Below are 25882 nucleotides of genomic sequence, written 5' to 3' on the forward strand. Positions count from 1 at the left end.
ATACTATTTTAAAGTTGGTGAGAAGATTTAGTAACACAGTGCCTGGCACACAACAAGCTCTGAACCCGTAAAGGCTGTTGCTGTCATAGCGGACATAGAAAACCGAGGAAAGAGTACAATGAAAACAGTCCTGCCCTGAAAACAGTTCTGCCCTGGCCACGGAGCGCCGGCCTGCGAACTGCGCGGCAGCAGGTTTGATTCCCCGTCAGGGCGCATGCCTGGAAAGCGGGCCAGGTCCCGGGAGTGTGTGGCAGGTAATCCGGTTCTTTCACACGTGTTTGTCTCCCTGTCTTTCTTCTTCCTTTTCCCTCTCTCTAGAAATACAAATTTAAAAAAAATTCTAATTGCAGAAGTTAACGTACAACTTCTGTAGCTAGGCGCATGCGCCTGTCCGCAATCCTCGCCAGGCGCGGGCGGTGCGCATGCGGCGGAAGTTACAGCCGGGAAACCGGCGAGGTCGGTTCCGCCCGACTCTGACATGGCGGCGCCCTTTGTCTGCTCTGAAGTGCCGTCCCCGGCCTCCTCGCGGCCGTGATGCACCTCTTTCAGCGGTGGGGTCCGGGACATGGCAGGTGAGGGTCCGCAAGCGCCCGGAGCCGGGGGAGTCCTGGGATACCGGCGGAGGCGGCGGAGGATGGGGCGCGGCGATATGCCGGGACGGTTGTGTGGGGGAGGGGAGGGAAATGGAATGGGAAGGGAACCCAGACTGAGGGCACCCCGCGGGGCAGGAGGATGAGGGGCAGCTGGGCGAGGTGCGCCGTTCGGGGGGGCGGGAGGGAAGTGGTTGGGAGAACCGGCAGTTCTGGCGAGGGAACGGCAAGGGAGCGCGAGTCGCCTCGCGGGCTGGGTGACACCCCAGCTGGTAGCATCTCCGCCCCCGTCGCCGGGCTGTCACCGCCCCTTGACCCCGTGCGCCTCGGCGGGTGGGCGTTCTGTGGCCGCGCCGCGAGGGGGCAGGGTGCTGGGGCAGCTCACATGCGCTGGAAGGGGCAGAGGGCACAGGCCTGCCAGGGCCTACGAGGTGCTGGCAGAGTAGGAGGCCGCCACCGCCCCGGTGTACAGTCCCATCCACCCATCCATTCATTCATTCCGCAGACGGTGAATCAGCACCCGATGGTTCAGACCATGGATCGGATGATCCAACAGTGACTAACACAGTGAAACGTTAGCCCTCGAGCCAGGCAGCTGGGCTTCCGCCTCTGGGCTTGCTCGCTCTGCCCTTAAGCACTTTAGGTTCTTCCTGTCAGAGATGAGAGTTAAGACTAAGGCAACAGGCTGTGGTCTGGTCCTCGGGGGACTTTTGAATCTAGTCCTGGAGTTTAAATTTTAGATTAACGGGAAGTCATTTAAGATTTGCAGTTTAGAAAGATCGCTCTGGCTAGGTGAAAAATGTAGTAAAGCGGGTGACCCTGGAGGCCAGTTGGGACTCTACAAGAATAGTTCACGTGAGAAATGAGGGTGGCCACAGCAGACCCAAAATGATGCAATTTAACGTTTATTGAGCTCTTACTATGTGCCAGGCTCTGTGCTTGGTGCTCTGCATTTGCCTGTGTTTGATGGATGAATGAAAAGGCAACTCTTAAGGAAGCAGGTACTTTTGAGTTCTCATCGTATTTTCCACTTGGGTGTCTTTGATTCAGGTAATGAGTGGGAGGAGGAGAGCCAAGCTGGAGTTTACCCAGACAAACTGTCAGAAAAGAGTAGCCTGGGCTACTTGGAAATCTGAGGTATGTCTGTAATACTCAAGGATGAAACAAACCAGCAGGTCAGTTTGTCTTTCTCAAGGCTCAGCATGAGTCAAATCATCCTTTCAAGATAGATTTTTCTTTAAAGTTATACAAATGACAAAATCCTAGTTTAGGGGGAATTATTGATATTACTGCGGTTTTACCAACAGAGACCAGACTGAGTTAATCACTGGGCAGTGCTCACACCTTGTTTTATTAAGTATTACAATCTCAACAATCCCGGAATATAGTGGCTGAAACAAAATAGAAACTTAGTCCTTGCCTGGAAGTAAGGAATATTGTTCTGGAAGTGAGCAGTCCAGAGCTGGAAGAGCAGTGAGTTTGTTTTGTGAAGCGATCCAGTACCAGGGTACCACTGATCATGTGGCTCTCCTTGCTCAAACCTCAGCTTCTGTCTCATGGTCAAAGCTGGCTGCTTCAGCTCCTGCCATCGTGTATGCATTCCACTAGGCAGAAAGGAAGAGACGGAGTGGGGAGCACATGCTCATTCCTTTTACGGTTCTAATGTTTAAAGTTACATAGTTTTGTACAGCATGTCCCCAAACATTAGCATCTGGTGCACAGACAAAGAATAAATCATGACTACTCCAGTACTGGAGGGAAAGCTAGCTGAGAAAACCTGCTTGGTCCCCTGTGTGACTGGATTGCTAACTTTGGGGCTTGGGCCCAGCCTGAGGTCGAGTCCACTGTGTTGGTGAAAGAGGGCTGGGCATGCTTCCCAGGCCTCCGTCTCTCTGAGGCAGGCTGGTCTGACTCAGGCAGGTTTATGTTGCTTGTACTCAGGGAGTCTAGGCTTGTTTACACATTCAGCGTTTTCTGGGCCCAATGTGTCAGACACTGTGCTAGGGATGTGGGCCTAAGAAACTTGGCCACGTGGATAATCACAGGACCGTGTAGGAAACACCACAGAGACCTGTTTAAAATTGTGTGGTGCACAGAAGGGTGACAGACGGAATGCTTTCCTGGGGTGCTGAAGATTTGGAATGAACACCCTGTCTTGGGTTGATAACTGTACAGGTCGCCTCAGAGGCGTTGAGCATGGGTCCCAGCTTCACTGCTTAGTGGTGCTGTGTCCTAAGATCCAGTTCCTTCATTGCTGTGCCTCAGTTTCCTCATCTGTGAAATGGGGATAACAATCTCTCCCTCACAGAACTGTTTTGAGAATTATGTGAGATCAAGCATGTAATTCACAAGGTCTGACATGCAGATGTTAGTCACCTCCTGCTGCAAGGTGCTGGGTGGTTCGAAGCTGGAGATGCCTGTTGGGATTGCAGTCGAAGAAGGCCTACACCCGTGGGGAGGCCAGACTGCCGCTCCCCCCTGGAGGCAGGGATTGTCCACGTTGTACAAAGACCGCTCTGTGCCCTCCCTGTCTCCCTCAGGGGTTCCACCGAGCTTTCAAATTAAAGTTGTCAGTTTGTGGATTCTTCCCATCTAAACTCAGAGGCTTCTAGGGGGCCTTCTCTGAGCACCCCCCCCCCAGCCCCCAGCACCGCAGAGTTTGGGGCTCCTCCTCTGTGACTTTTTAGTATCCTCTTATTATAATCATAGGTTTCCTTGTCTGTCTCCCTGGAGCCCCCCAGCATCTTGCATGCAGGGACAGGGTCTGCTTTTTCCCGGCATTCCCACTGTGTAGCTCACTTCCTGGCACATAGCTGGTTCGCAGTGAACGATGGATGCCTGGAAGATCAACCTCGATTGACTGAAGAGGCCCCGGCAGCAGTCGGGGCCGGAGAGAACTCCAGTGAGGCGGGCGGGCTGCTGATGGGAGAGAGGAGGGTCTGGCGGTTTCCTCGGTGTCTGGCTGTGACATGGGGTGTGGACGTGGAGAACTGTGACCTAAACTGTGAGAGCCTAGGTCAGAAGATCGTTTCTCTTTCTGTCTTTCCAGTAGAGCAGGGTTTCTCAACCTTGACACAGTTGACACTTGGGACTGGGCACGTTTGCGAGGGACTGTCCTGTGCACTTTGAGATGTTTAGTAGCATCCCTGGCCAGTAGCACACACGGATGCCAGTAGTACCCACCTAACTCCAGCTGTCACAACTGAAAATGTCTCCAGACAGATGCAGACACCTGGGGCAGAGTCACTCCAGCTAAGAACTGCAATCTACGGTACCGGTTAGAAGCGAGAGCTGAGACATACCTGGGCTTTTCCTTTTCCTTACACTTTCTAGATGCATGCCTTTGGCCAGAGCGCTTGGACGCTTTAAGCCTCAGTTTCCTCCCATGTGAAAGGGGGTATTCGCGACCTCGTGCATCGCTGTATGAGGTCGTGCATGGGGCATGCTTCGCCGAGTCCCTGACTCCACAGTTGGTAACTCGAGCGTTGTTCTATGTCTGTGAGGGGAAGAGGACCCTGAAGAGGGTCAGGAAAGGAAGTGTGCAGAGTTGGCCCGACCTCTGCCGGAGTTTCCCGAAGGATGGTGCCTGCGTGGGTGGCGTGGAGGCTCTCAGACTGGGGTCTGGCGGGGTGGCACGTTGTTGGGGGTGGACCCCAGAGTAGGGAGGGTCCCCCAACCTCAGAGGAGGCGAAAAACTCCAACTGCAGTATGTGCACAAAGCATACTGTCCCGAGACCGTAATCTATTTCTTTTGCTGGCCACGACTTTGAAGTGGTTGAACAATACGGGCCGAAGGGTCAGCCTTTCAGCACCGAGTGGCCGCAGCCTTTGCCGCAGATGTCAGCGTGGGTATCTGCCACTCTCTAAATTCTTTCCTGGTGTCAATAGCTCAACAGTCCAAGGGCCAAAGTCAACCTCAAACCACCGAGATGTACAGAAAACCAGGGCTTGGGCTCTGGGATTCAAACCAGCTCGTTAGGAAGTCGGAGGGAGATGAGCCTTAAGCTTCAGATGGAGGAAGCACAGGGCACGGCTAGTACTGAGAGTCGTGTGTACCTGTCTGAAGAGCAGAGGTTCAGAGGGGGCAGCTCCGGCACAGTGGGGACCAGTCAGAAAACAGGCTTGGTTCCCTATGACCTCAAAACCATGTTCAACTCCTGGGCTTTCAGACTTTATTTAAAGGTCTGGCAGCAGAACCTGTTCTCCCCGCCCCACCCTCAGCACTTCCTATGCTGGAACTGTTCATCTAAGCAGTCCCTTTCCTGTCCCGGACGGCTCCACTGCCCAGCGGGAAGCTGTGCCCCCCAAGCCCACGCCCCCCGAGCCCACGCGCCGGGTGGGTGAGCACCTCTCATTCCAGTAGTCTCAGCGCTGGCTGGGCCCCTGTCGGGGACTTTCCAGGGTCACCCGTAGTTCAGTCAGCTGCCCGAGTTCACGCTTCAGAACATTGTTTAAAGTCAGAAAGAACATTGTTGAAATTTGTATAAAAAAAAAAAGTGAAACACTGAGTTGATACAAAATATACAGTGTAAAGAATAAGATTACAAGTAACAGGCACGGACCGCCACTCAGTTTGCAAAAAGGAATGTTACCCATGTGGGAAGAGCGCCCCTCCCTCATCCTGTCCGTCCCCCGCCCCCAGGTAATCACTGAATTTTGCTTTTGTAATTCTCTTGCCTTTCTTTATAGTTGTACCACATGTTTGTATTGCTAAACAATGTATTGTTTAACTTGGCAGGGCTTTGAACTTGGTGTAATCGTGTTTTCAGTGACTTCAAATTTTTGCCTAACACTTGTTCTTGAGATTAATCCATGATGCATATAGCTGTATTTCTTTTTTTTTCTTGTTTTAAAACATTTTGTGCAGTTATTTTTAGAGAGAGGAAGGGAGGGAGAAAGAGAGGGAGAGAAACATCAATCAGTTGCCTCTCACACGCCCCACTGGGGACCTGTCCCAAAATCCAGGCATGTGCTGTGACTGGGAATCGAACCTGGTGACCTTCCAGTTCCCAAGCCAGCACTCAGTGCACTGAGCCACACCAGCCAGGGCTGTATTTCATGTTCATGGATGAGTTTACTGATTCTTTCCGTTGCTCAGGGACATTTGGCTTGTTTCTAGCATTTTGCCGAGACAGATGGTGCTGCTGTGGGTATTAGCGGGACACACACGTACAGCCTGTTCCGGGTGTGCCCCCAGGTGTGGGACTGAATTACAGGGTGTGTGCGTTTTCGTCTTGACCAAATAATACTACATCATTTCCAAAGTGGTTTCCCTAATTTACATTTCAACCGATAATTTTGTTCGCTTCACCCCCTCCCAACAACAGAATTGTCAGACTCTACAGGTAGGTTGCCACAGGAACTATTCCAGTTACTGCATTTTGCTGTGTATAATGCGCACTTTGTTGCCCAAGTTTTTGAGGGAAAAATAAAGGTGCGCATCATACATGGGTAGTACCTGAAATACTTTGTATCTGTTCTTGTGTTTTGTAATTATTTGTTACATAAAATTTTTTGTACCATAGTATAGTAAAAAATAAATGATAAAATTCCATTATAATACAAAAAACAAATACCTAAATATAAGTAAATAAATAACTGAATTAAAAAATTTAAAGGGAAGATTTTTTCCCCTGAAAGTTTGGGCCAAAACCGTAGGAGTGCATTATCCGTGGTGAAATACGGTATTTCCTTCATGCTGTCTGTTGCTGGTGTTCATGCTACTGGCCACCGCCCTTTGGAAACAGCGAGTCCCGGATTTCTCTTGCCAGTAACCTCCCGAGTGCACAGCAGGGCGAAGCTTATTAGCAAGGCTGGGTTTTTTCTGGCCCTGGTCCTGGTCCAGGGCTCTGGGTTCCCTCGCAGCTGGGTGAGACACCCGTCAGAGTGGGCCATCGTAGCGTCTGCACCGGGGGCTCCATGGTCAGTCACTCACATCCTAACGTTAGTTTTTACCCAGCCAGTGAATGCACCCACAGCTGCTTCGGTACCGGTAGGCTGCCGTGCAGCCGGTGCACCGATTCCTGCTCCCGCTCCTGCTCTCTGGGAGCAGGCCCCGGCCACGGTGGAAACGGGCCGTCTTTTCAGTTTCTGCCCGTCTGGTACTGGAAGGGCAGTCCTGGGCTTATGTGTATTTCTCTGACTCTGAGTACAGCCACCTCTTGTATTTCTTCTTTTGTGAATTGCCTGTTCATTTCCTTGACTTATTTTTCTGTTGGGAGGCTTTCTGTGGATTAATTTTTTTATAATAGTTTTGGTAACATTTTGACTTACCATACAATTTGCCCTTTTAAAGTGTTCGATTCAGCGGCTTCTAGTGCATTCACAGAGTTGTGCAACCATCCCCGTATCTAATTTCGGAACAGTTTCATCACCCGACAAGAAACCCACCTTCCGTTAGCAGTCGCTCAGTCGCCTCTGTCTCCGCCAGTCCTGGACGGCCACCTTCGGTCTCTATGGACTTGCTTGTTCTGGGCCTCTCGTAGAAGTGGAACTGTGCGGCTTGTCTTTTGGGACTGACTTTTTTTCACTTAGCATATTATTTTCAAGGTTCATTTGTGATGTAGCATGTATCTGTACCTTTTTGTTGTCACATAATATTCCAATTATGGAGGTAGCACATTTTATGTACCCATTCATCAGTTCATGAATATTTAGGTTGTTCCTGCCTTTTGACTATTAGGGATAATGCTGCTGCGAACATTTGTCTATAAGCTTTGGTGCGGATGTACTTTGTTGATTGATTATTTTTTAAAGATTTTATTTATTTATTTTTAGAGAAAGGGGAAGGGGAGTTAGAGAGACATCAGTGTGTGGTTGCCTCTCACATGGCCCCCACTGGGGACCTGGTCTGCAACCCAGGCATGTGCTCTGACTGGGGATTGAACTGGCGACCCTTTGGTTCGCAGCCTGCACTCAGTCCACTGAGCCACACCAGCCAGGGCTGATTTTAGGAGCCTTCTTTATATCAGGACCATTAACCCTTATTTACCATTTGGGTTGTGAATATTTCCCCCCGAGTTTGTATTTCCATTTGGGACGTTGAGAAGATAAGGGTAATAGGAATGAAGCAGAAATTGAGATTTCTGACCAATCTTTCATACTCCTAAGAATTAAGTTTGTGTGCCTTCCCTTCCCCACTATAGCCCTCCTAGTCCACCCCTGGGGGGCGGCCTGCATATCTTACAGAGCGGTCATGTGGCATGGCAAGAGTGGCCTCTGTCTCTGTCCCTCTGTCTGTGTCCCCACCTCTGCCTCTCTCAGGCTGCCTGCCTTAGGACCGGGAACCAGGCAGCACCGGGGTGGCTTCTGAGTTTCTCACTAAGCCGCCGGCTGAAAAGCAGCCAGGGTTGCAGGTACTCCACGAGAAGGCTCTCGGCAGCTTTGCAGACTCATCCTCGCTGCTGGCGGAGGGGATTTGAGGGGCGCAGGGGGTCGGGTGCACTGTTTCTTCACGGAGGAGTGGAGCTCGAGGCTCTCCTAATCCCAGGGTTGCTGTCAGAAAACTCTTCTGGAGCAGCCCTTAGGCCGGGGCTTGAAGAGACCAGCAGTTTAAAAAAGTCAGTGGAGCCCTGGCTGGTGTGGCTCAGGGGATTGAGCACTGGCCTGTGAACGCTGCAAACCCTGTGAACCCTGTGAACCCTTCGAACCCTGCGAACCCTGCAAACCGGAGGGGTCGCCAGTTTGAATCCCAGTCAGGGCACATGCCTGGGTTGCGGGCCAGGTCCCCAGTAGGGGCGTGTGGGAGGCAACCACACATTGATGTTCCTCTTCCTCTTTCTCTCCCTCCCTTTCCCTCTCTGAAAAGAAAGAAATTAAATCTTTAAAAAATAAAGATAGAAAGTCAACAGAAATTGAGACATTGTGTCTTGACCACTCTTTATCTGTGTCTGGCGCAGGTTTTTGAGATCCTCCAAAACAGTCCCTTAAAATGTCCTCTGAACTCATTTCATTTTTCCCAGTCAAGTTTCACAAAATATTAACTTCAGTTTAATTCTGTTTGGAATAGTGAATCCACGATTTGATGTTGGCTTATGTGAGTAATATATAATCGCATAGAGTTCATCGTTGACGTTCATGTTCATACTTGGAAATCTTAATATTTTCAATATTGGGAAAGTTTTAAAAGAAAAAAAATCTAAGTGCTAGGTAAAATCTCGTTTTTATTGTCGCTGACATGGTATCTGTTATACTTCAAAGGCGTGCACTTGTAACCTGGCAGTCTTATCCATGAAATCATTTACTCAACATTTATTAATCTCAACACCAGAAGGGACCTCATAGTCACTCATCCCCATGAGCAAACGCACGGGACAGAGTCGCCTGAGAGGCACATGCCACATCGAAGTCAAACTGTGTCACCTTCAGAGGCTGGGCATCCGGCCGACTCTTCTTCTGGAGTGGGTCGTGGGTCTTAACGATCATCTAGGGACAGCCACGTCTGTTTTTGGGTTTGGGTGTCCTGTCTCCCTCCCCACGGCTCCTTCAAAGTTGTGTTCCTGGAAGAAAGAAGGTGGCTTTCGCCCCCGAGTATGGAGCGCCTCTGCCTTGTCCCCTGGTTACTGTGGAGTGGAGTAAGCACTGTAGTTTGTACAGGTTTTTCTGGTCTCTTTTCAGGTTGAAACTTCCTCTCTAATGGGTGCCTAGATGACTGATGAGATGTTTACATCTGTTTTTTATTTTCTTATTTAAAAAAAATTGATTGATTGATTTAGAGAGAGAGAAACAAACAGACGTCAGTTTGTTGTTCCACTTATTGACGCGTTCAAAGGTTGCTTCCTGTCTGTGCCCTGACTGGAAATTGAACCCACAACTTTGGCTGACGTCCATTTTTATTTTTTAAGATTTTATTTATTTCTTTTTAGAGAGAAGGGAAGGGAGAGAGGGAGAGAAACATCTATATGTGAGAGAAACACCCATCGTCTGCCTCTTGCGCGCCCCCAACTGGGGACCCGGCCTGCAACCCAGCCCTGGGTCCGGACTGGGAATTGAACCGGTGACCTTTTGGTTTGCAGGCTGGCGCGCAGTCCGCTGAGCCACACCAGCCAGGGAGGCTTACCCTCCATTTTTAGAAGATAGGGCAAGGATTGGAGCATTAGGTTCTCCCTTTCTTTGCTAACTTATTCATACTGCTGGCCTGGTGGGTAAATCGGTAGTAATAGTGGTGGCCAATAGCAACTTTACGATGTGGAAACTTATTAGCGTCCCCATTTTACAGAAAGGAAACTGAGGTGCCAGGATGCAAGTACTCTTGCCCGAGGTACTCAACCAGCTTGGCTCCATTCCAAGGCAGAAGTTTTAACCGGGCCCCGGGAGCCAGCAAACCCCCGAAGTGCAGCAGAGCTGGGCGTGCGACTCTCCCCCGGAGCCTGCAGCTTCCTCTCTGTCTGAGACACGCTTCCAGCTGCTCGTCTAGGGGATTTTCAGTTTTGTCCCCTTAAGGAATTTTTGCTCATAAAGTTTTCCCGAGTGACACATTCTTCATGGAAATTACCATAATTTTCCATTTCCCTTATGAGTTTCTTTTTCCTGTTGAGCAGGTTTTAGTCACCAAGTCTTGCAGAAAGTGTCTTAAAGGTTTTATGGTATCTAGACAGAGGAGCTGTGGCTTTGGGGGCGTTTCCTCTTCTCTTCTTTCCTTCTTCCTTTTACTTCTCAGTTTTAATTTTTATTAAAGATTTTATTATTTGTTTTTTATTTTCAGACAGAGGGGAAGGGAGGGAGAAGGAGAGGGAGAGAAACATCAATATATGGTTGCCTCTTGCACACCCGCTACTGGGGTCCTGGCCTGCTTCCCAGGCACGTGCCCCGACTGGGAATGGAACTGGCAACCCTGTGGTTCACAGATCGGTGCTCAATCCAGTGAGCCACACCAGCCGGGGCAGTTTTAATTTTTAATAGATAATATTTACAAATGGTGAAACAAAAAATACAGAAAGGATATGTGTGAAAAGTGTGAGTCCTCTCTCCTTTCCCTTCCTCCAGAGGGGTCCCTTTACCAGTGTCTAGTACATCCCTCCAGAGCCATGGGCGTTTTATTTTAAATGTGAGTCAGAGGCAGGAATCGCCAGCCTGGGTTTATGGTTTCGGACAAACGGCACAGTCCAGCTTCCCTTAGGAAGGCTCAGGACTAAGTGTTAGGGGACTTTGTGCCACTCCAAGAAGAGGTACTTGAAGCTCTCAGAGGGTGTCACAATACTAACAGGAGGGCCACTTGCGCAGGCCACTTTGGAAAGACCCGCGTGTGCTGGGTTCTGGGCACCGGCAAAAGCCCCCAAGGCCAGCTGGGGGTGACGTTGTCCCAATTTTCACGTCCGAGGGTCCAGCCCTGTGGGGCTTCCTAACTGGTTTTTCTGCTCTGAGTGCCGCGTTTCAGTCTGTGCTCCACCCACCTGCAGCCAGAGTGGCCTTCAGAAGTGCGAGCCTAACCACAGCCCCCTCTCGCTCGCACCCCTGGCCAGGTTCCCGACCGCTGAGGATGAACGCACGCTGCGCCCTGGCGTGGCGGCGTGCCTGTCCCTCCAGCTGCATTGCTCACCGCTTGCTTTCTCCACTCACTTGTGGCCTTGCGACACTGAGGCGGGCTGCCCCCGAAGCATGCACACCGTTCTTTGTCATGCACCCACACCCTCCTCCAGACTCCTGGGCCGTGCAGAGGGGCCACCTGCATTTCCAGCAAATCAGGAACTGAGCGACCGGAAGCCAAGTGGTGTTCCCTTTCACCTGCTTCAGGTTACACAGGACCCCGGACGTGAGACGGCTGTGTCACGTCCAGACCCGCAGTGGGACGCAGCGTGTTCTCTGGGGCGGGGCTGTGGTTTGTGCAGATCGGCATCTCCTGGTGGTGGGCCGGTTGTTCCCTGGCTCCGGCTCCCCTCTGCGTGGTGGTTCGGAAACTGCCTGCAGTCCAGTGCTTGCTAGTAACCCGGGTAGTAAATATTTCGTGTTAGACAAGTGCCCGTTTGACTCTGAGACAGAGCTGGGCTCTGTGGACCCACTTAGAGCTCTGGGCAGGCGCTCCAGCCCTCACCCGGGAGCACCCCTGGGATTTAACAGAACAGTTGTTCGATGTAAAGTGCTTCTCCCACAGAGAATCGCTCGGAGTGGTTCTTGCCCGGTGCCCCTCCCTTCACTCTCTCCCTCTCAGAACGTTAATTGGGCTCTGGGATTTTTCTGGATTGCATTTAGAAGGAATAATGGGTTATGATTACAACTTCTTAACAAGGTCAAGTCATCAAATAGTTACTGAGTGCACCCGAGGTGTCTAGCATAAAAGGGTAAGTAGAACTGCCTGGCCCTGGCTGGTGTGGCTCAGTGGATGAGAGCCGGCCTGCGAACTGAGAGGTTGCTGGTTCAGTTCCCAGTCAGGGCACATGCCTGGGTTGTGGGCCAGGTCTCCAGTTGGGGACATGCGACAGGCAACCACACATTGATGTTTCTCTCCCTCCCTTCCTCCCCCGTCTCTAAAAATAAATAAATAAAAATCTTTAAAAAAGAAAGAAAGAGTCCTGGCTGGTGTAGCTCAGTGGATTGAGCACGGGCTGTGAACCGAAGGGTTGCGGTTCGATTCCCAGTCAGGGGATTGGGGAAAAAAAAAAAAAGAGAGAGAGAGAGAGAAAGAAAGAAAGAAAGAAAAGAAAAGAAAAGAAAGAAAGACGGTTTGATACGGTCTTGGGCCTAAAGACAAAAAAAGCCCCACTGTAATCTGTATCTTTGCTTCCTGGAAATAGGTTTGTTGAGTGCCCACCACGCGCCAGGCGGGGTATGGGCCCTTCGCTTGTGTTATTTAATATAATCCGGATACAGATGTGGGAGGTGGTCCCATTGGCCCCATTTTGCCAGGGGAGAAGGTTTTTTCGTTGTATTTTTTTCTTTTTTTTTTTTTTTTTTTTTTTACATTTTATGTATTTATTTTGAGAGAGAGGGGAAGGGAGAAGAGAGAGTGGGAGAGAAACATCAGTGTGTGGTTGCCTTTCAGGTGCCCCCTACTGGGGACCTGGCCTGCAACCCAGGCATGTGCCCTGACTGGGAACCGAACTGGCAACCCTTTGCTTCACAGGCCTGTGCTCAGTCCACTGAGCTACACCAGCCAGGGCTTCATTGTATTTTTAAAATTGTTCTAAGAATTTATTTGAGCCAAACTAATGACATATCCCCAGGAGCAAAATCGCAAGTGCTCCCTGAGAGGGGAAGCCTGCTGGGACCACCGCCAGTACGGTAGGTGGCAGAATTCGGATTCAGGTCCCCCCGGCCTGTCGTCAGAAGTTCTGCTGCCTCCACGGTCCCGAGCGGCCTCTCGAGTCCCCACTTCTTGGGAGCAGCAGCACGGAAGGTGGTGCCCAGAGCAGCCACGTTCTTAGGTTTTAGGTGATCCGGCTGTGCCACGCCCGGCACTGTGTTGCTTGGCCCGTTGAAGGGACTCCATAAATGCCATTCCATTGTTTCTGGGGAGCGTCTGGGGTCCAGGTTTTATTGACTTGAGCAGAGTGGGTTTTATGACCCAAGGAGAACCCTTTTTTTTGGTCAGCAGTGTGTTTATGGACCAATGAGGTGGGCAGCCCTCCCCGCTCCAAACCCCACTCCTCACATGGGAATCGGAGGCCTGTGCCTCCCACCGCCCTGGCGACAGTGGCTGTGAGCGCGGTGGGAAACGGCCTGTCTTTGCATGGATTGAATGTGGCACCTGTGCTCACTTCTTTCTTATTAAAAACTTAGTCAGATTTTCAAAAATGTCCCCCTACAGAAGTATATGAAATGTCCACACTTAGTTTAAATCATTAAAGTACCTTATATCCAAGTGGAGGAACAGAACATGCCCGGTGTTCTGATCCTGGCCGCCCTTCCCACCCAGAGAGAACCGTTATCCTGAATGTTGTCGTCAGTCATTCCTTTCTAGTTTCCCATCTGCATCAGTTCTCTCTTGCTATAAGCAAACCACCTCAAAACTTAGTGGCTTAAATCATCGGGACTTTATTATTTCTCCCAATTTTGTGGGTTAACTGGGCAGGTTTTTTGCTCCGTGAGGTGTTGCGGTCACTCCCGTGACAGCATTCAGCTGGGAGCTGGGCTGCAAGGTCCGCAGAAGCGTCTCCGTGCAGAGCCTGGTGCTGTTGGCAGGAGCACCTCAGCTCGTCTTCATGAGCCTCTGCACATTGGTGTCTCCTCCGGGCCCCTTCCCTGTGTCCCCTCCCTCCAACAGGGGGCCCGGACAGTCCCGCAGCAGGGCAGCGGATTCCAAGAGAGCAAAGCAGAGTCTTCCAGACCACTCACGGCCAGGCCTGGAAATGGCACCGTCACTCGTCCTGTTGGTCAGAGTCGTCAGACCAGAGCCTGTGCCACCCGCACTGACAGGGATGGCAGCCTTGCTGGCAGCCGGCTTCAGGGACCCATGCCTTCCGGGTCCGAACTGCTTAGCTGGGCCTGTTCGAGTCCCACCGCAGGGGGCCTCAGGTCCGTTGTTTTCATTCCCAAATGAATTCCTTGTGAGGCAGGCCCCGGCTAAGCCTGTCGTGTGTCCAGCCGGGCTGTCGGTCACCCGGAGAGCACCCCAGCTCTGGCACCCAGGTCTGTCCCATTAATCAAGGAGAACAGCTGAGCAGCTGGCGGTGTCAGGGGAAGAAGGTGCCTGGCCGCAGTCCAGAGTCTGTAGGAAGGTCACACCTGGCTTGTGTGTGGTTTGGGGCTTTCATTTCCTGCATCTGACTCGAGGACTTGGGGTTCAGTGGGCTGCGTGGTCTTGTTCTGTCTTTTCTGTAGTTCTGAGCTTTTCGGGTCTCACGGAAGTAGCTTTAAGTGAGGCCCACATCTGTCGCCCTCCAAACAAGATGAAGGAAGGAGGGAAGGACCCTACACTTCCGCCTGAGTGGAGGGCTGGCGGGGACAGCACCTCGCTCGGGAGAAGCTGGCTGTTGACCTCACTAGGATGTTTCAGGTGTCCTCCGACTGTGACCCCTCGTCGCATGCGCGCCCTGCCTGTGGTGCCACAGGTCCCACGGTGTAGCCCAGGTGGCACATGGTTTTCCTGGACCCCTTCCTCTGAGCCCGGCCAGATCCCAGTGCCTTCCTGTTGCTGTAGATCTCAAACAGGAGACAGTTGGAGTCTCCTTTGCTGCGATCGTTCTAGAGCATTCCACATTAGCTTTGGAGGTGAGGCACTGCCGAGTTCCAGCTCAGAGGAAAGGACCGCGTCTGCTGGCCCCTCACCAGTTCAGCGCATTGTCCTGGGGAGAGAGGGGGCTCTGTGGGTGTCCCGCCGGCGGCGGGGGCGAGAGCTGGAAGGCTGCCTGGGGGGCTCTGTGAGCGCCACCGGCCGCACACACGTGCGGTGACGGAATCCAGTAACACTGACAGCAGTTCTGTGGGTGACACCATTTAGAGCTTGGCGAGTGCCCCCTCCTCCACTGTGCTCACGCGCCCTGGGGGGCTGATCACAGGATCGCACCCCTGAGCATGTATGTTAGTGCTGCTTAACTATTTATAGGCTCGGCCTTCTTTTCATTTTTCCCTTCCTTTTTTTGGCCCTCTCCTTCCCGTTGGCTTCTTCCTCCTTCCCTTTATCCTCTACCTGTTTTTTTCTCTGCCCCTTTTCTTCTTTTGATTTTTGTCAGAACAGATGCTCTCAGGAGTATTTCTCTGCTGGAGCAGCTTCGCAGGCTGCCTCAGGGATTCAGCGGCCCCCCATTTTCTCCGAGGACATCCACATTTGGGGAGTGGCCAGCTGTGGGCAGGCATCTCCCATCGGAAGAGTGCGGTTAGCATTGGGTGGCAAACATTACTCATGGCCGCAGCTGCTCTCCTCTGTGTTGGGGCGGGCAGGGGACTGGAGGTGCTGGGCCACCATCCACCCTCTCCCAGGGACCTCTACCAGCCTTCCTCCGAGGCCTCTGAAAATGAGCGTCCCCCCCTCCCATCTCCACAGTGTGTCCAGCCCCAGGAGAGCTGGGCTTTGCTGCCCTTCCCTGGAAGCTTTGGGGTGTGTGGCAGCAGAAGGCTTGTCGCAGCCTTGGGCCTCCTGCAAGGCCAATTAATCACCTGACCTTTGGGCCGGCAGGTCCCTTTCACCCTGTGGGGCCAGGAGTCTGTTCTCACATTCATCTTCCCGACAAGTCAGATGCTTTCTGGCTCAAGGGTTCTGCTTTCAGCAGGCTCCGGCTCACCCGGGCTGGAGACCACTGTACCTCGGGGGGTTCAGCCAATGCTCCCTGCTTGTTTCTGAGCCCAGACTTCTCCCAGCTCAGTTTTTGGTTTGGCTCCTGGTGAAGGTGAGGGAGCCAGGCCCTCTGGCAGGAGGGAAGGGTTTCGACCTGGCTCGCAAGGGCTGGTTCTGAAGTTGATTGAGCTTTGGGCCCTGGTGAGCCTGCTGGTTCCTCCCTCTCTGCACTTGGGAAGAATTTCACCTGGGGCCGCTGAGGACATAGAGGGTGACTGGTGGTTGGGACTCGGGCTGCCCACGCACACACCTGCTTGCCCGTGTGGCTTTTTCCACAGCAGAGAAGACGCCCCTGGGGATGATTTGGCCCAGGCCTGTCCTTGCCACCTGCCTTTGGTTCCCTCGACACCATGCCTGGTGTATGCTCCCTTCAAATCCCAGGCCTCCCTGGGTGTTTAGCCCATGGACTGAGCATTGGTTCTTCTCCACGTTCTCCAAAAACCTCTCTCTTTCAGCTTTTCCCTGCTCAGGACCAGAGCAGCCAGGATTCTGTCTTGCAGTCCCTCAGGTCACACACAAACGGGAACTTGCTTTTCTCCAGGGATTGAAGCCCTGGGGAGGCCCGTCCTGTGTCAGTGGCGGCTTTGCTTCGGGGGGCGCCTTGCTGCTGTGGTCTGGGTTTGGCTCAGGGGCCAATCCTTCTGCCACCTGGGCCCTTACCTCCTGGCTCCAGGGCTGGCTTCTGGCTCTTCCCTCCCTCACGTAGGAGCACTAGCCCCAGGCAGTTATGAAACCAGGGAGAGATCCAAGAAGCTGAGCCTCTGTCTGTGCGCTTGTGGGAGCGGCTGGGACCGAAGGAAAAGGGTGTCCTCGGGTCCCCAGCCGCAGAGCTCTGAGCCCCCAGCTCGGAGGCTGGCCCCCTGAGACGCAGGGCCTGCTGCCACTGCCTTGTTTCCCCTTTAGTTGATGGAGCCCCGCCCACCTGTCGGGTGACTTCCCTCAGCCCAGCAAATACAGAGCCCTACTTTTGAAAAGTTTCCAGACATCACAGATGGGGTGGGCTGGCTTCGCATCTTTCAAAGCTGATCTGTGCTGGGTAAGCCACGTGTGGAGGGCTGGGGTGTGGCTTCCATTGTGGCTCATCACAGCCAGACAACCATACATGGTCACCGCAGCTCCAGGGCTGTGGCACGGTGACTCACCCCCAAGAGGCTGATGTAACAGGGGAACAGTCAGAGCCAGCGAAAGGCTGCTGCAACCTGAGGGCTGGGAGCCCCAAAGTGTTACCATCGCCTGCCCAGAAATAGCCTGGGGCAGCCCTGAGCAGAGCAGCCTCAGAGAAGAGAGTCCAGGAACCCTGGAAGAGAAGTCACTGCCACTTCACAGATTCTGGGCCAGGACATGACAGGCTGGCCCTGTTGGATCTCTGTAATGAGGTCCCAGAACGGGTATTGACTTTTAGTTTGAAATTGGTTCCTTCTTGAAAGGAGGACCTGATCTTAAGACTGACTGGTGTGATGTTGGGAGGCGGGGGGGGGGGGGGGGGGGGAGAGCGATTTTAGACACTTGCTTAGTCATGGCTTGTGCAGTTCCGGGTGGCTCGGCACCGGGCCATGGAATTTTCTGAGCACTTTTGCTGGAGACAGTTGTGGGATTTTCAGGCATTGAGGGAGGCCTTTGACAGAGAAACTGCAGCCAGGCCTCAGCTCTTGGAGTCAGGGTCCGAGTTCATTCTTAATCCAGGGACAGCCTGGGGAGGTTTCTGGAGGCAGAGGACTCCCCACCCTGATGTAGTTCCCTGAGCCCAAGAATGAATGAATGAGAGAGTTGGGCTCGAGGGAACTTGCACAGAGCCCTGTGGATGCAGCGGGAAGGGGGCCAGTTCCTGACACTCCGGGTGATGAGAAGTCCACCTTCCTAGGCGCCTATTTCACCTCCCGTGACAGAAAGAGAAAGAGAAAGGTTTTCCTAAAGCCAGGTGTATCCAGTTGAAAGGACTGTCCTTTATTCTAAGATCATGTCATAGATTGTTTTTGTAAAAAATGTTCAACTGTATCATGTTTTTTGAAATGCTGGCCGTAACCAGTGTTTTGTGTTTGTCTTTTGACTTCTTTAACATCATTACACGGCAAGTCACAAAGGGGGCTGTTTCTTGTTGGCCCGCCGATGCTTTTTGGGTTCAGAGCTTTCCTAGCCAGTACACCCAGGAATCTGGGAGCCGCTGGCCAAGCTCGGCCTGCAGAGTGCGTCCAGTTGTCGCCCTTCGTGGACGTGTTTAAATTCTCCCCACCTCCTCACACTTCTCACCTGGGAGTTTTGGGCTGAGTGTCGAGGCTGCGCGGCGCCCCTCCTGTGTGCTAACACGAAGGCCTTTGGCTCTCCACAGCCATGGATTTTCCCCAGCACAGCCAGCACGTCCTGGAGCAGCTGAACCAGCAGCGGCAGCTGGGGCTTTTGTGTGACTGCACTTTTGTGGTGGACGGTGTCGATTTTAAGGCCCATAAAGCAGTGCTGGCGGCCTGCAGCGAGTACTTCAAGATGCTCTTCGTGGACCAGAAGGATGTGGTGCACCTGGACATCAGTAACGCGGCAGGTACCCCGCTGGGTCCAGGGCCAAGCTTGTTGAGGGCCAGAAGCTCTGACTGGCCCCGCGCCCCGCCAGGCCCTCCTGACACAGTCCCCGCCCTCCCGGGAGCAGCACCTGCCTCCCACGCAGGGCCCATGAATGTGTGGGGACCGAGTTCCTGCCGCATTTCAGGGCCTGTTTAGGTTGGGAGCGGGTAGTGAGGTGAGGAACTGGCAGGAAGGGCTCACCATAAGCTCCAGGCCGAAGTGAACACAGGACAAGCTCAGCGGGAGGGACAGAGCCCAGCAGGTGGGCTCTGAGTCCCAAACCCCCCATTCCAGTGCTAACCAAGATGAGGGTGGCAGGGGTAGGGACTCAGAATGGGGGCCAAGTAGGCAGGCCTTGGGATTGAGAAAGAAACCGGTCATAGATTCGGGCTCTTGACCCAAAATGGCGTGATACACTGTGGGAAGGAAGGTCAGGGCAAGGTCATGTTCCCCTATTTTATAGGCGCGGAAACTGAGACCCAGAGAGGTCAGGTGACTGGCCGGGAGGTCAGCGAGGGAGTTTGTGGCAGAGCCCCGATGAAAGCCAGTGCTGACACACTCCGCTTGGAGTGTCCTCTGGTGGTGAAGGGTAGCAGCTGGGTAGTGTGTCCAGGGTGGGTGTTCATGCCGTCTGTCCTTCACACAGGGCGGGCATTCACACCTTCTGTCTTCTGTACAGAGCAGGTGTTCACCCCCTCTGCCCTCCATTTAACCCTCTATTCTCAGGGCAGCGTGGGCTTTCCCACCCTTTGTCCCCCACGTAGAGTGAACATTTACACCCTCCATCTTCTGAGTAGGGCAGACAGTCACACTCTCTATCCTCCACGTAGGGCCAGTGTCGCCCGTCTTCTGTGTAGGGTAGGCATCCATGCCCTCTGCCCTCCATGGGTGTACCTCTGTTTGGAGGCTGTTGTCTGGGCTGTGAGTGCCCCAGGTGCCCACCTCTCTGCCAGCACAGGAGATGGGGAGGTGGTGGCCCACCACCTTGCTTTTCCCCGATCCCTGGACCCTGTTGCCGAGCGGAGCAGCTGGGTAGCCTGCTGGTGCCAGTCCGTGAAGCAAGTCCGTGATGGCTGTCTGTGTCCTCGGCAGGCCTGGGGCAGGTGCTGGAGTTCATGTACACGGCCAAGCTGAGCCTGAGCTCTGAGAACGTGGACGATGTGCTGGCCGTGGCCAGCTTCCTGCACATGCAGGACATCATCACGGCCTGCCACGCCCTCAAGTCACTCACTGAGCCCGCTGCCAGCCCTGGGGACAATACGGAGGCCTTGGCCATGGAAGGTAAGAGCATCGACAGGTTTTCCCGAGCAGGTGGCTTTTGGTGGCGGCTCTGCCTCTGACTCTGTCACCTCTCTGGGTCTCAGTTTCCTCTTCTGGCCTTGCCTGCGTTGCTGGTAAGGATTAGCCATAGTAAAGCCTGAGAGAGGCCTCTGGTGGGGGGCCCTTTGCCTACCCCTTGCCCTCTTTTCACCAGCTTCCCCTCATTCTCTACTGCCAAGAACCGGGTGGTAGGCCTTGAGCCAGGCCTTTGCACATGGTCCGCTCCTCCTGTGCTTTCCTCCCCTGGGCTGTTCCTCGGTCCCCCTCAGCATCTCAGAAGAGCTGAGCCTGGTTCCCTGTGGTGCCCTTTCAGAGACCCCGCCCCTCTCCTGGTCAGCACTGACCTCTGATCAGCACTGGTATTTCATGGGAGGGCTCGGTCTTCCCAGCCAGTCCGTGAGCCCCCTGGAAGCAGCAGCCACAGCAGTGGTATTCCCAGGCCTGCTGGCAGCCTGGTACAGACTGGGTCCTGTGAACAATTTCTTGAATGAACAAGCCAAGAAGCCACTACTTAGATGTACCCCCAGGGAGGATCTGGAAGAGCTAGCGAGTTCTGGGCAACCTCATCCCTCTGAATGGTGGGCACTTGATGGGAAACGGCAGGTCTACCCTGTTCCATCTCCAGGAGAGGACAGGAGAGCCAAAGATAAGAAGGCTGCGGCCGCCGCGCTGAGTGAGCTGGACCCCTCGGGAAGCAGTCCATCTGCGGGCCCAGGCAGGGAGCCCAAAGAGGAGCGTGGCGGGCAGGCCGAGAGTGCGGCCAGTGGTGAGTTGTGATGCGGAGGCCGCCCGTTCCTGCATCTCCCTGGGCCCCAGTGCAGGGAGGGGCTTCTTCGGGTGGCTCCTGGGGCTTGAGTTCAGGTTACCCAGAAGGGACCCACTGTGGTGCTGGGGTGTCTGTTCTAGACAGCAGAGGCACAAGCGGCCCGAGTGATACGTGCTGGCCCCCACCCCCACTCCCTGAGCCACAGACACTACCAGGGGCCTGGTCCAGCAGGGCCAGCTGGCCCCTTGACAGAGTCTGAGACTCCAGCGTCCCCACCCCTCCACCCCAGGTGCAGAGCAGACGGAGAAGGCAGATGCCCCCCGGGAGCCACCGCCAGTAGAGCCCAAGCCCGACCCCACCAGTGGCATGGCTGCTGCTGAGGCTGAGGCTGTCTTGTCAGAGAGCTTGGAGCAAGGTACTGCCGCCCACACGGGCCCCCCCTCTCACCCGCCCCCCTCTCATGCATCCCTCCAGGCCCCTCTCCTTCTGCCTACAGCTAATCCCACTTCAGCTTTCGGGCCGACATCTTTTCTCATCCTTGATCAGTTTCTTGGTTGTGCACCCTAGCCATGCTTCCTGTTAGCACAGAAGTGACGCAGCGCTGGTGTTTTGCCTAGTGCCGGGCACTGCGGGGGCCGCGCAGCCCACGGTTCCCCTTAGTGTTTGGTGGCTGACAGTGCCCTCCCTGCTGTGCCCAGGACCCCCATGCAGTGAGGCCTCCCTGCCTCCATCCTCCAAGCAGCAAATGTCCCTGGTCAGCTGCTTCCCTGCTGCTGCCCCGGCCAGTGCTGGGGCCATTAATTGGTGGTGCCCAGACACTGCCAGGCTCTGCTAGGTGCCCACACATAAAGAGTGGCGTGTGTGGAAATAGGACAGCCCCAGGCCTGACGTAGCCGGGTGCCAGTTGTCCTCCTGTCATCTCTCTGACTCGAGAGAGTCACGTTCTCGAGGTCACGTTCCCCTTGGAGGCCCCTCTGCCCTCCCCGGTGCCTCAGTGCCTGCTCTCCTTATCGCAGAAATGGAGGTGGAGCCGGCCAGGAAAGGAGAAGAAGAGCAAGAGGAGGAGGACGCTGTGTCTGCTGTGGTCAAGGAGGAGGGGCCACAGCTGGACAAGGGAGATGCCCCTGAGGAGAGCGAGGAGTCGGCCAGCACAGACTCAGGCCAGGAGCTGGGTGTCGAGACCCGGGGCGTGCGCCTGGGCACCTACGGCGACCGCACTGAGTCCAAGGCCTACGGTTCTGTCATCCACAAATGCGAGGTGCGGCCACAGGTAGCGCTGCCCAGCCTGTCCAGCCCCATCCTCCTAGCCAGCATCCCCTCACGCCCGCTTCTCATGCCCTGCAGGACTGTGGGAAAGAGTTCACGCACACGGGGAACTTCAAGCGGCACATCCGCATCCACACTGGAGAGAAGCCCTTCTCCTGCCGGGAGTGCAGCAAGGCCTTCTCTGACCCAGCCGCCTGCAAAGCCCACGAGAAGACGCACAGGTGTGGTGCCCCGGCCCGCCCCTCGTTCCCGCCAGCCTGGCCCTGGTAGGGCCCCAGCGACCCCTCCTCTCCCTTCTGACCACCAGCCCGCTGAAGCCATACGGCTGTGAGGAGTGTGGCAAGAGCTACCGGCTCATCAGCCTGCTGAACCTGCACAAGAAGCGGCACTCGGGCGAGGCGCGCTACCGCTGCGAGGACTGCGGCAAGCTCTTCACCACGTCCGGCAACCTCAAGCGGCACCAGCTGGTACACAGCGGCGAGAAGCCCTACCAGTGCGACTACTGTGGCCGTTCCTTCTCTGACCCCACTTCCAAGATGCGCCACCTGGAGACTCACGACACCAACAAGGAGCACAAGTGCCCTCACTGTGACAAGAAGTTCAACCAGGTGTGGGGGCACCACCCTGCAGCGTCCACACCCTGCACACTGACGGGAGAGGGGGCCCCTGGGCTGAGGGAGCTCCTGCCTCGGGCCATGGCCCTGGAGGACAGAGGCTTAGTGGGACAAGTAGGTGGCTGAGTAGGATGTGACCCTCCCCCGGGACGGAGCTCTGCCTAGGAAAGTGGGAAGGCAGGTGAAGTCAGGGTGGGATTCAGACCAGAAGGAAGTGGGGTGGGGGTGGCTTCCTTCTCACTACTGGGACCCGAAACCTTCCGTTGGCGTTGAGCAAGGATGGATGGAGTCATCCACGGGCCCTGGCGGAGGGGCTGCTGAGGGGGCCCGAGGCCACATTGTGTGGGATGGGCCTTCTGACCCCTGCCTGGCACAGGTGGGGAACCTGAAGGCCCACCTGAAGATACACATCGCAGATGGGCCCCTCAAGTGCCGAGAGTGTGGGAAGCAGTTCACCACCTCAGGTAGGGCCAGGCTGCCTAGCTGCCCCACGCCCTCCGCTCCTCGGCCACCTCGGGTGCCCCACGCCAGGCCCTCTGTCGGTTTCCACAGGGAACCTGAAGCGGCACCTTCGGATCCACAGCGGGGAGAAGCCCTACGTGTGCATCCACTGCCAGCGGCAGTTTGCTGACCCCGGTGCCCTGCAGCGGCACGTCCGCATCCACACGGGTGCGTGAGCGAGCCCAGCAGTGGGAACTGGGAGGCTGGGGAGGGCACGCGGGGAGGAAGAGAAATAGGCGCTAACATCTCCTGCCCCGTCCCCAGGCGAGAAGCCATGCCAGTGCGTGATGTGCGGCAAAGCCTTCACCCAGGCCAGCTCCCTCATCGCGCACGTGCGCCAGCACACTGGGGAGAAGCCCTACGTCTGCGAGCGCTGTGGCAAGAGGTCCTGCCCCTCCTGTCCCACCCAGGCCCAGGGTGCTGCAGGGTCCCCACACTCTGCATGGTGAAGGGGTTCAGAAAACAAACTAAGGCTCAGTTCTGAGCCAACGGCTGTCCGAGCCCAGGTCCAGGGATCCCCTCCAATGTAGAATGAGAGGCAGGAGGCCCCGCCCAGCTCCCCTGGCCCTGGGCTTGGGCAGTTCAGAGTGAGCCCCTTTCTCTGCGGCCCTGCAGATTCGTCCAGTCCAGCCAGTTGGCCAATCACATCCGTCACCATGACAACATCCGCCCTCACAAGTGCAGCGTGTGCAGCAAGGCCTTTGTGAACGTGGGCGACCTGTCCAAGCACATCATCATCCACACTGGTGAGTATGTGCCCACCTGCCTGTCTGGACTGTCTCATGCCCTGCTCTTAGGGGTGGTGGGAAGGGTGGTACCCCCCAGATTGCAGCCTTGGGTACTGGCACTTGCAACAGGTGGTTCTGAAGATAGTTCAATTCAAATGAGGACCCCATTTTCTTATAGTTCCAGAAGGTGCAGGGGCCACTGGAAGCTTCTGTGCAGCTCTGGTGTCTGCCCCAGAGCACTTGCTACTGGAAAAGACAGGGCTTCTGGGGAAGCTGGAGGCCACTGAGGTCCTCCCCCCTCCCCCAATGGCAGGAGAGAACCTTGCCTCCCCCCCCAGGAGAGAAGCCTTACCTGTGTGACAAGTGTGGTCGTGGCTTCAACCGGGTGGACAACCTTCGTTCCCATGTGAAGACTGTGCACCAGGGCAAGGCAGGCATCAAAATCCTGGAGCCAGAGGAGGGTGGTGAGGTCAGCGTAGTCACTGTTGATGACATGGTTACGTTGGCCACCGAGGCACTGGCGGCAACAGCCGTCACTCAGCTCACAGGTGCGGGCCATGGGCAGCAGAGGGTGGTTACGGGCAGCTTGCCTCTGGGGTAACAGTGAAGGGGCAGGTGTTTTTGGCCTCAGGCCCTGCTGATTCTGCCCACAGTGGTACCAGTGGGGGCAGCTGTGACTGCCGATGAGACTGAAGTTCTTAAAGCCGAGATCAGCAAAGCTGTGAAGCAAGTGCAGGAAGAAGGTGAGAGGGGCCGCCCAGGGTGTGAAAGCTGGTGGGCCCAGGGGTCCTTCCCATCCTGACTGTGACCCCCACTTCCTACAGACCCTAACACCCATATCCTCTATGCCTGCGACTCTTGTGGGGACAAGTTCTTGGATGCCAACAGCCTGGCCCAGCACGTGCGGATCCACACAGCACAGGCACTGGTCATGTTCCAGACAGATGCGGACTTCTACCAGCAGTATGGGCCAGGCAGCACGTGGCCGGCCGGGCAGGTGTTGCAGGCTGGGGAACTGGTCTTCCGCCCTCGGGACGGGGCTGATGGCCAGCCCGCACTGGCAGAGACACCCCCCACAGCCCCAGAATGTCCACCGCCTGCTGAGTGAGCAGGCATCCCTCCTCTTGACTGTTTATTTAAGGATGGGTGGCCCCGTTCACTAGAGAGAATAAATTTGATTATTTTCTAATGCTGCCTACAGCTCCCTGTAGGGGTGGGGTGGGGAGCCGGCAGCTATGGCTGATGCTACAAAGGGCTGCACCACCCAGGGACCAGCTGGCAGAGACCTGCTTTTTGGGAAAGCCAGGCTGTCTCTTCTGTGGAATGGGACTGGAGCCCTGGGGCCTGTCTAGAAGCAAGTGGGCTGTTTTGCCCATCAGGGTTCAGGTAGCATTCCCAAGCGAGAGCGTGGCTCCATCTGCCTCATGACCCCCTCATGCAGTCACCTCTTTGGAGGCTTTTCACCTATTCACCTTAAGGATCCCACCTCCCCTCTCTGCCATGGAACTCAGGTGCGACCCAGCTTCCCTTTCTGCCTGGGGGTTAGGGGCTGGCCACACTACTTACCAGGATCCAGGTAACTCAGAGCCCAGCTCAGGGGCCATTCAGCCAAAGCAGCAAGGTAGGCAGAGAGAACCAGGCCCCATAGGCCATGGGCCCGGTTCTGCTGGGTTTGAAGTGGGAGGGCTCCATGTGTACTTTATAGTAATCCTGGCCCAAGGATCATGGCCAAGCCTATGCTTTTAGGAACGTATACTTGCCCTTGAATCAGTAGGGTCTGTCCCACCAGGTGAGGGTCTGGAGGCCTAACGAGCAGCCAGGAGCTTTGATGGGGAGGCGGGGGACATCACTGCCTACACTAGGAGGAGCAGGGAAACGAGATGTCTCTGCCCCTTTCCCATGTAGTTCGCTCCCAGCAGCTGTAATCTCTTACTCAGAGGTGGTAGCTACATCAAAAGTGTAGGTGTTTGGAGGAGCCCCATGGATGTTGCCAGTGAGATCACCAACTCTGTGGCCCTTCCCATCCCTGCCCAATTCCTCAGCTTATAGTGCTTGCAGCTGCAGGGGAAGCCTGGCCCACTGCTCCATCCTCCTGTCGGGACCAGCACCCTGCCAGGCTGTGCCACCACCAATGCAGGGCTGGCCTGCACGACACCCAGAGGAAGGGTAAGGAGCCGACACCAAAGATGTTTGAGTTTGCATGGGGGGTGGTTTTACCTGGAGTGCCTTCCATGTTATCCAAGAACCAACCAGAACCTTGAAGTGTCGCAGGTATTTTCACCACCACGGCATTGAAAAATGGTCCACATTCAGTCTGTGATGATCTCTTTTGTATG

The 25882-nt window shown here is 54.9% G+C and overlaps 1 protein-coding gene across 5 annotated transcripts; it reads left to right on the plus strand.

Annotated features, from left to right (window-relative positions):
- Positions 1-187: 187 nt before the first annotated feature.
- ZBTB17 (zinc finger and BTB domain containing 17) lies at positions 188-24735 on the plus strand. 5 transcript variants are annotated; one of them, XM_053660426.1, is made up of 16 exons: positions 440-572; positions 1641-1765; positions 18125-18331; positions 19444-19632; positions 20297-20437; positions 20727-20852; positions 21454-21695; positions 21782-21924; positions 22011-22311; positions 22694-22781; positions 22870-22986; positions 23083-23203; positions 23434-23564; positions 23885-24094; positions 24200-24289; positions 24371-24735. In XM_053660426.1, the coding sequence occupies exons 3-16, from the start codon at positions 18127-18129 to the stop codon at positions 24652-24654; spliced, it is 2388 nt and encodes a 795-aa protein (XP_053516401.1). In that variant the 5' UTR covers positions 440-572; positions 1641-1765; positions 18125-18126; the 3' UTR covers positions 24655-24735. The 5 variants fall into 5 exon arrangements, with proteins under 5 accessions (XP_037001989.2, XP_053516401.1, XP_037001991.2 ...); XM_037146096.2 differs by having other exon boundaries at positions 1641-1727; XM_037146094.2 differs by lacking the exons at positions 440-572; positions 1641-1765 and adding an exon at positions 188-254.
- The last annotated feature ends 1147 nt before the right edge of the window (positions 24736-25882 follow it).

The sequence above is a fragment of the Artibeus jamaicensis genome, unplaced genomic scaffold (genome assembly GCF_021234435.1).
Source record: "Artibeus jamaicensis isolate MK-2021 breed Jamaican fruit bat unplaced genomic scaffold, CSHL_Jam_final scaffold_847, whole genome shotgun sequence".
Lineage (NCBI taxonomy): Eukaryota > Metazoa > Chordata > Mammalia > Chiroptera > Phyllostomidae > Artibeus > Artibeus jamaicensis.

What these genes read in the sequence shown, in the direction of transcription:
- ZBTB17 (XM_037146094.2), top strand. Translation starts at nt 215, where the DNA reads ATGCCTGGAAAGCGGGCCAGGTCCCGGGAGTGTGTGGCAG. An exon ending in GTGACAAGAAGTTCAACCAG is followed by an intron (nt 22,312 to 22,693) that starts GTGTGGGGGCAC and finishes TGCCTGGCACAG; the next exon opens with GTGGGGAACCTGAAGGCCCA. An exon ending in GAAGCAAGTGCAGGAAGAAG is followed by an intron (nt 24,290 to 24,370) that starts GTGAGAGGGGCC and finishes CACTTCCTACAG; the next exon opens with ACCCTAACACCCATATCCTC.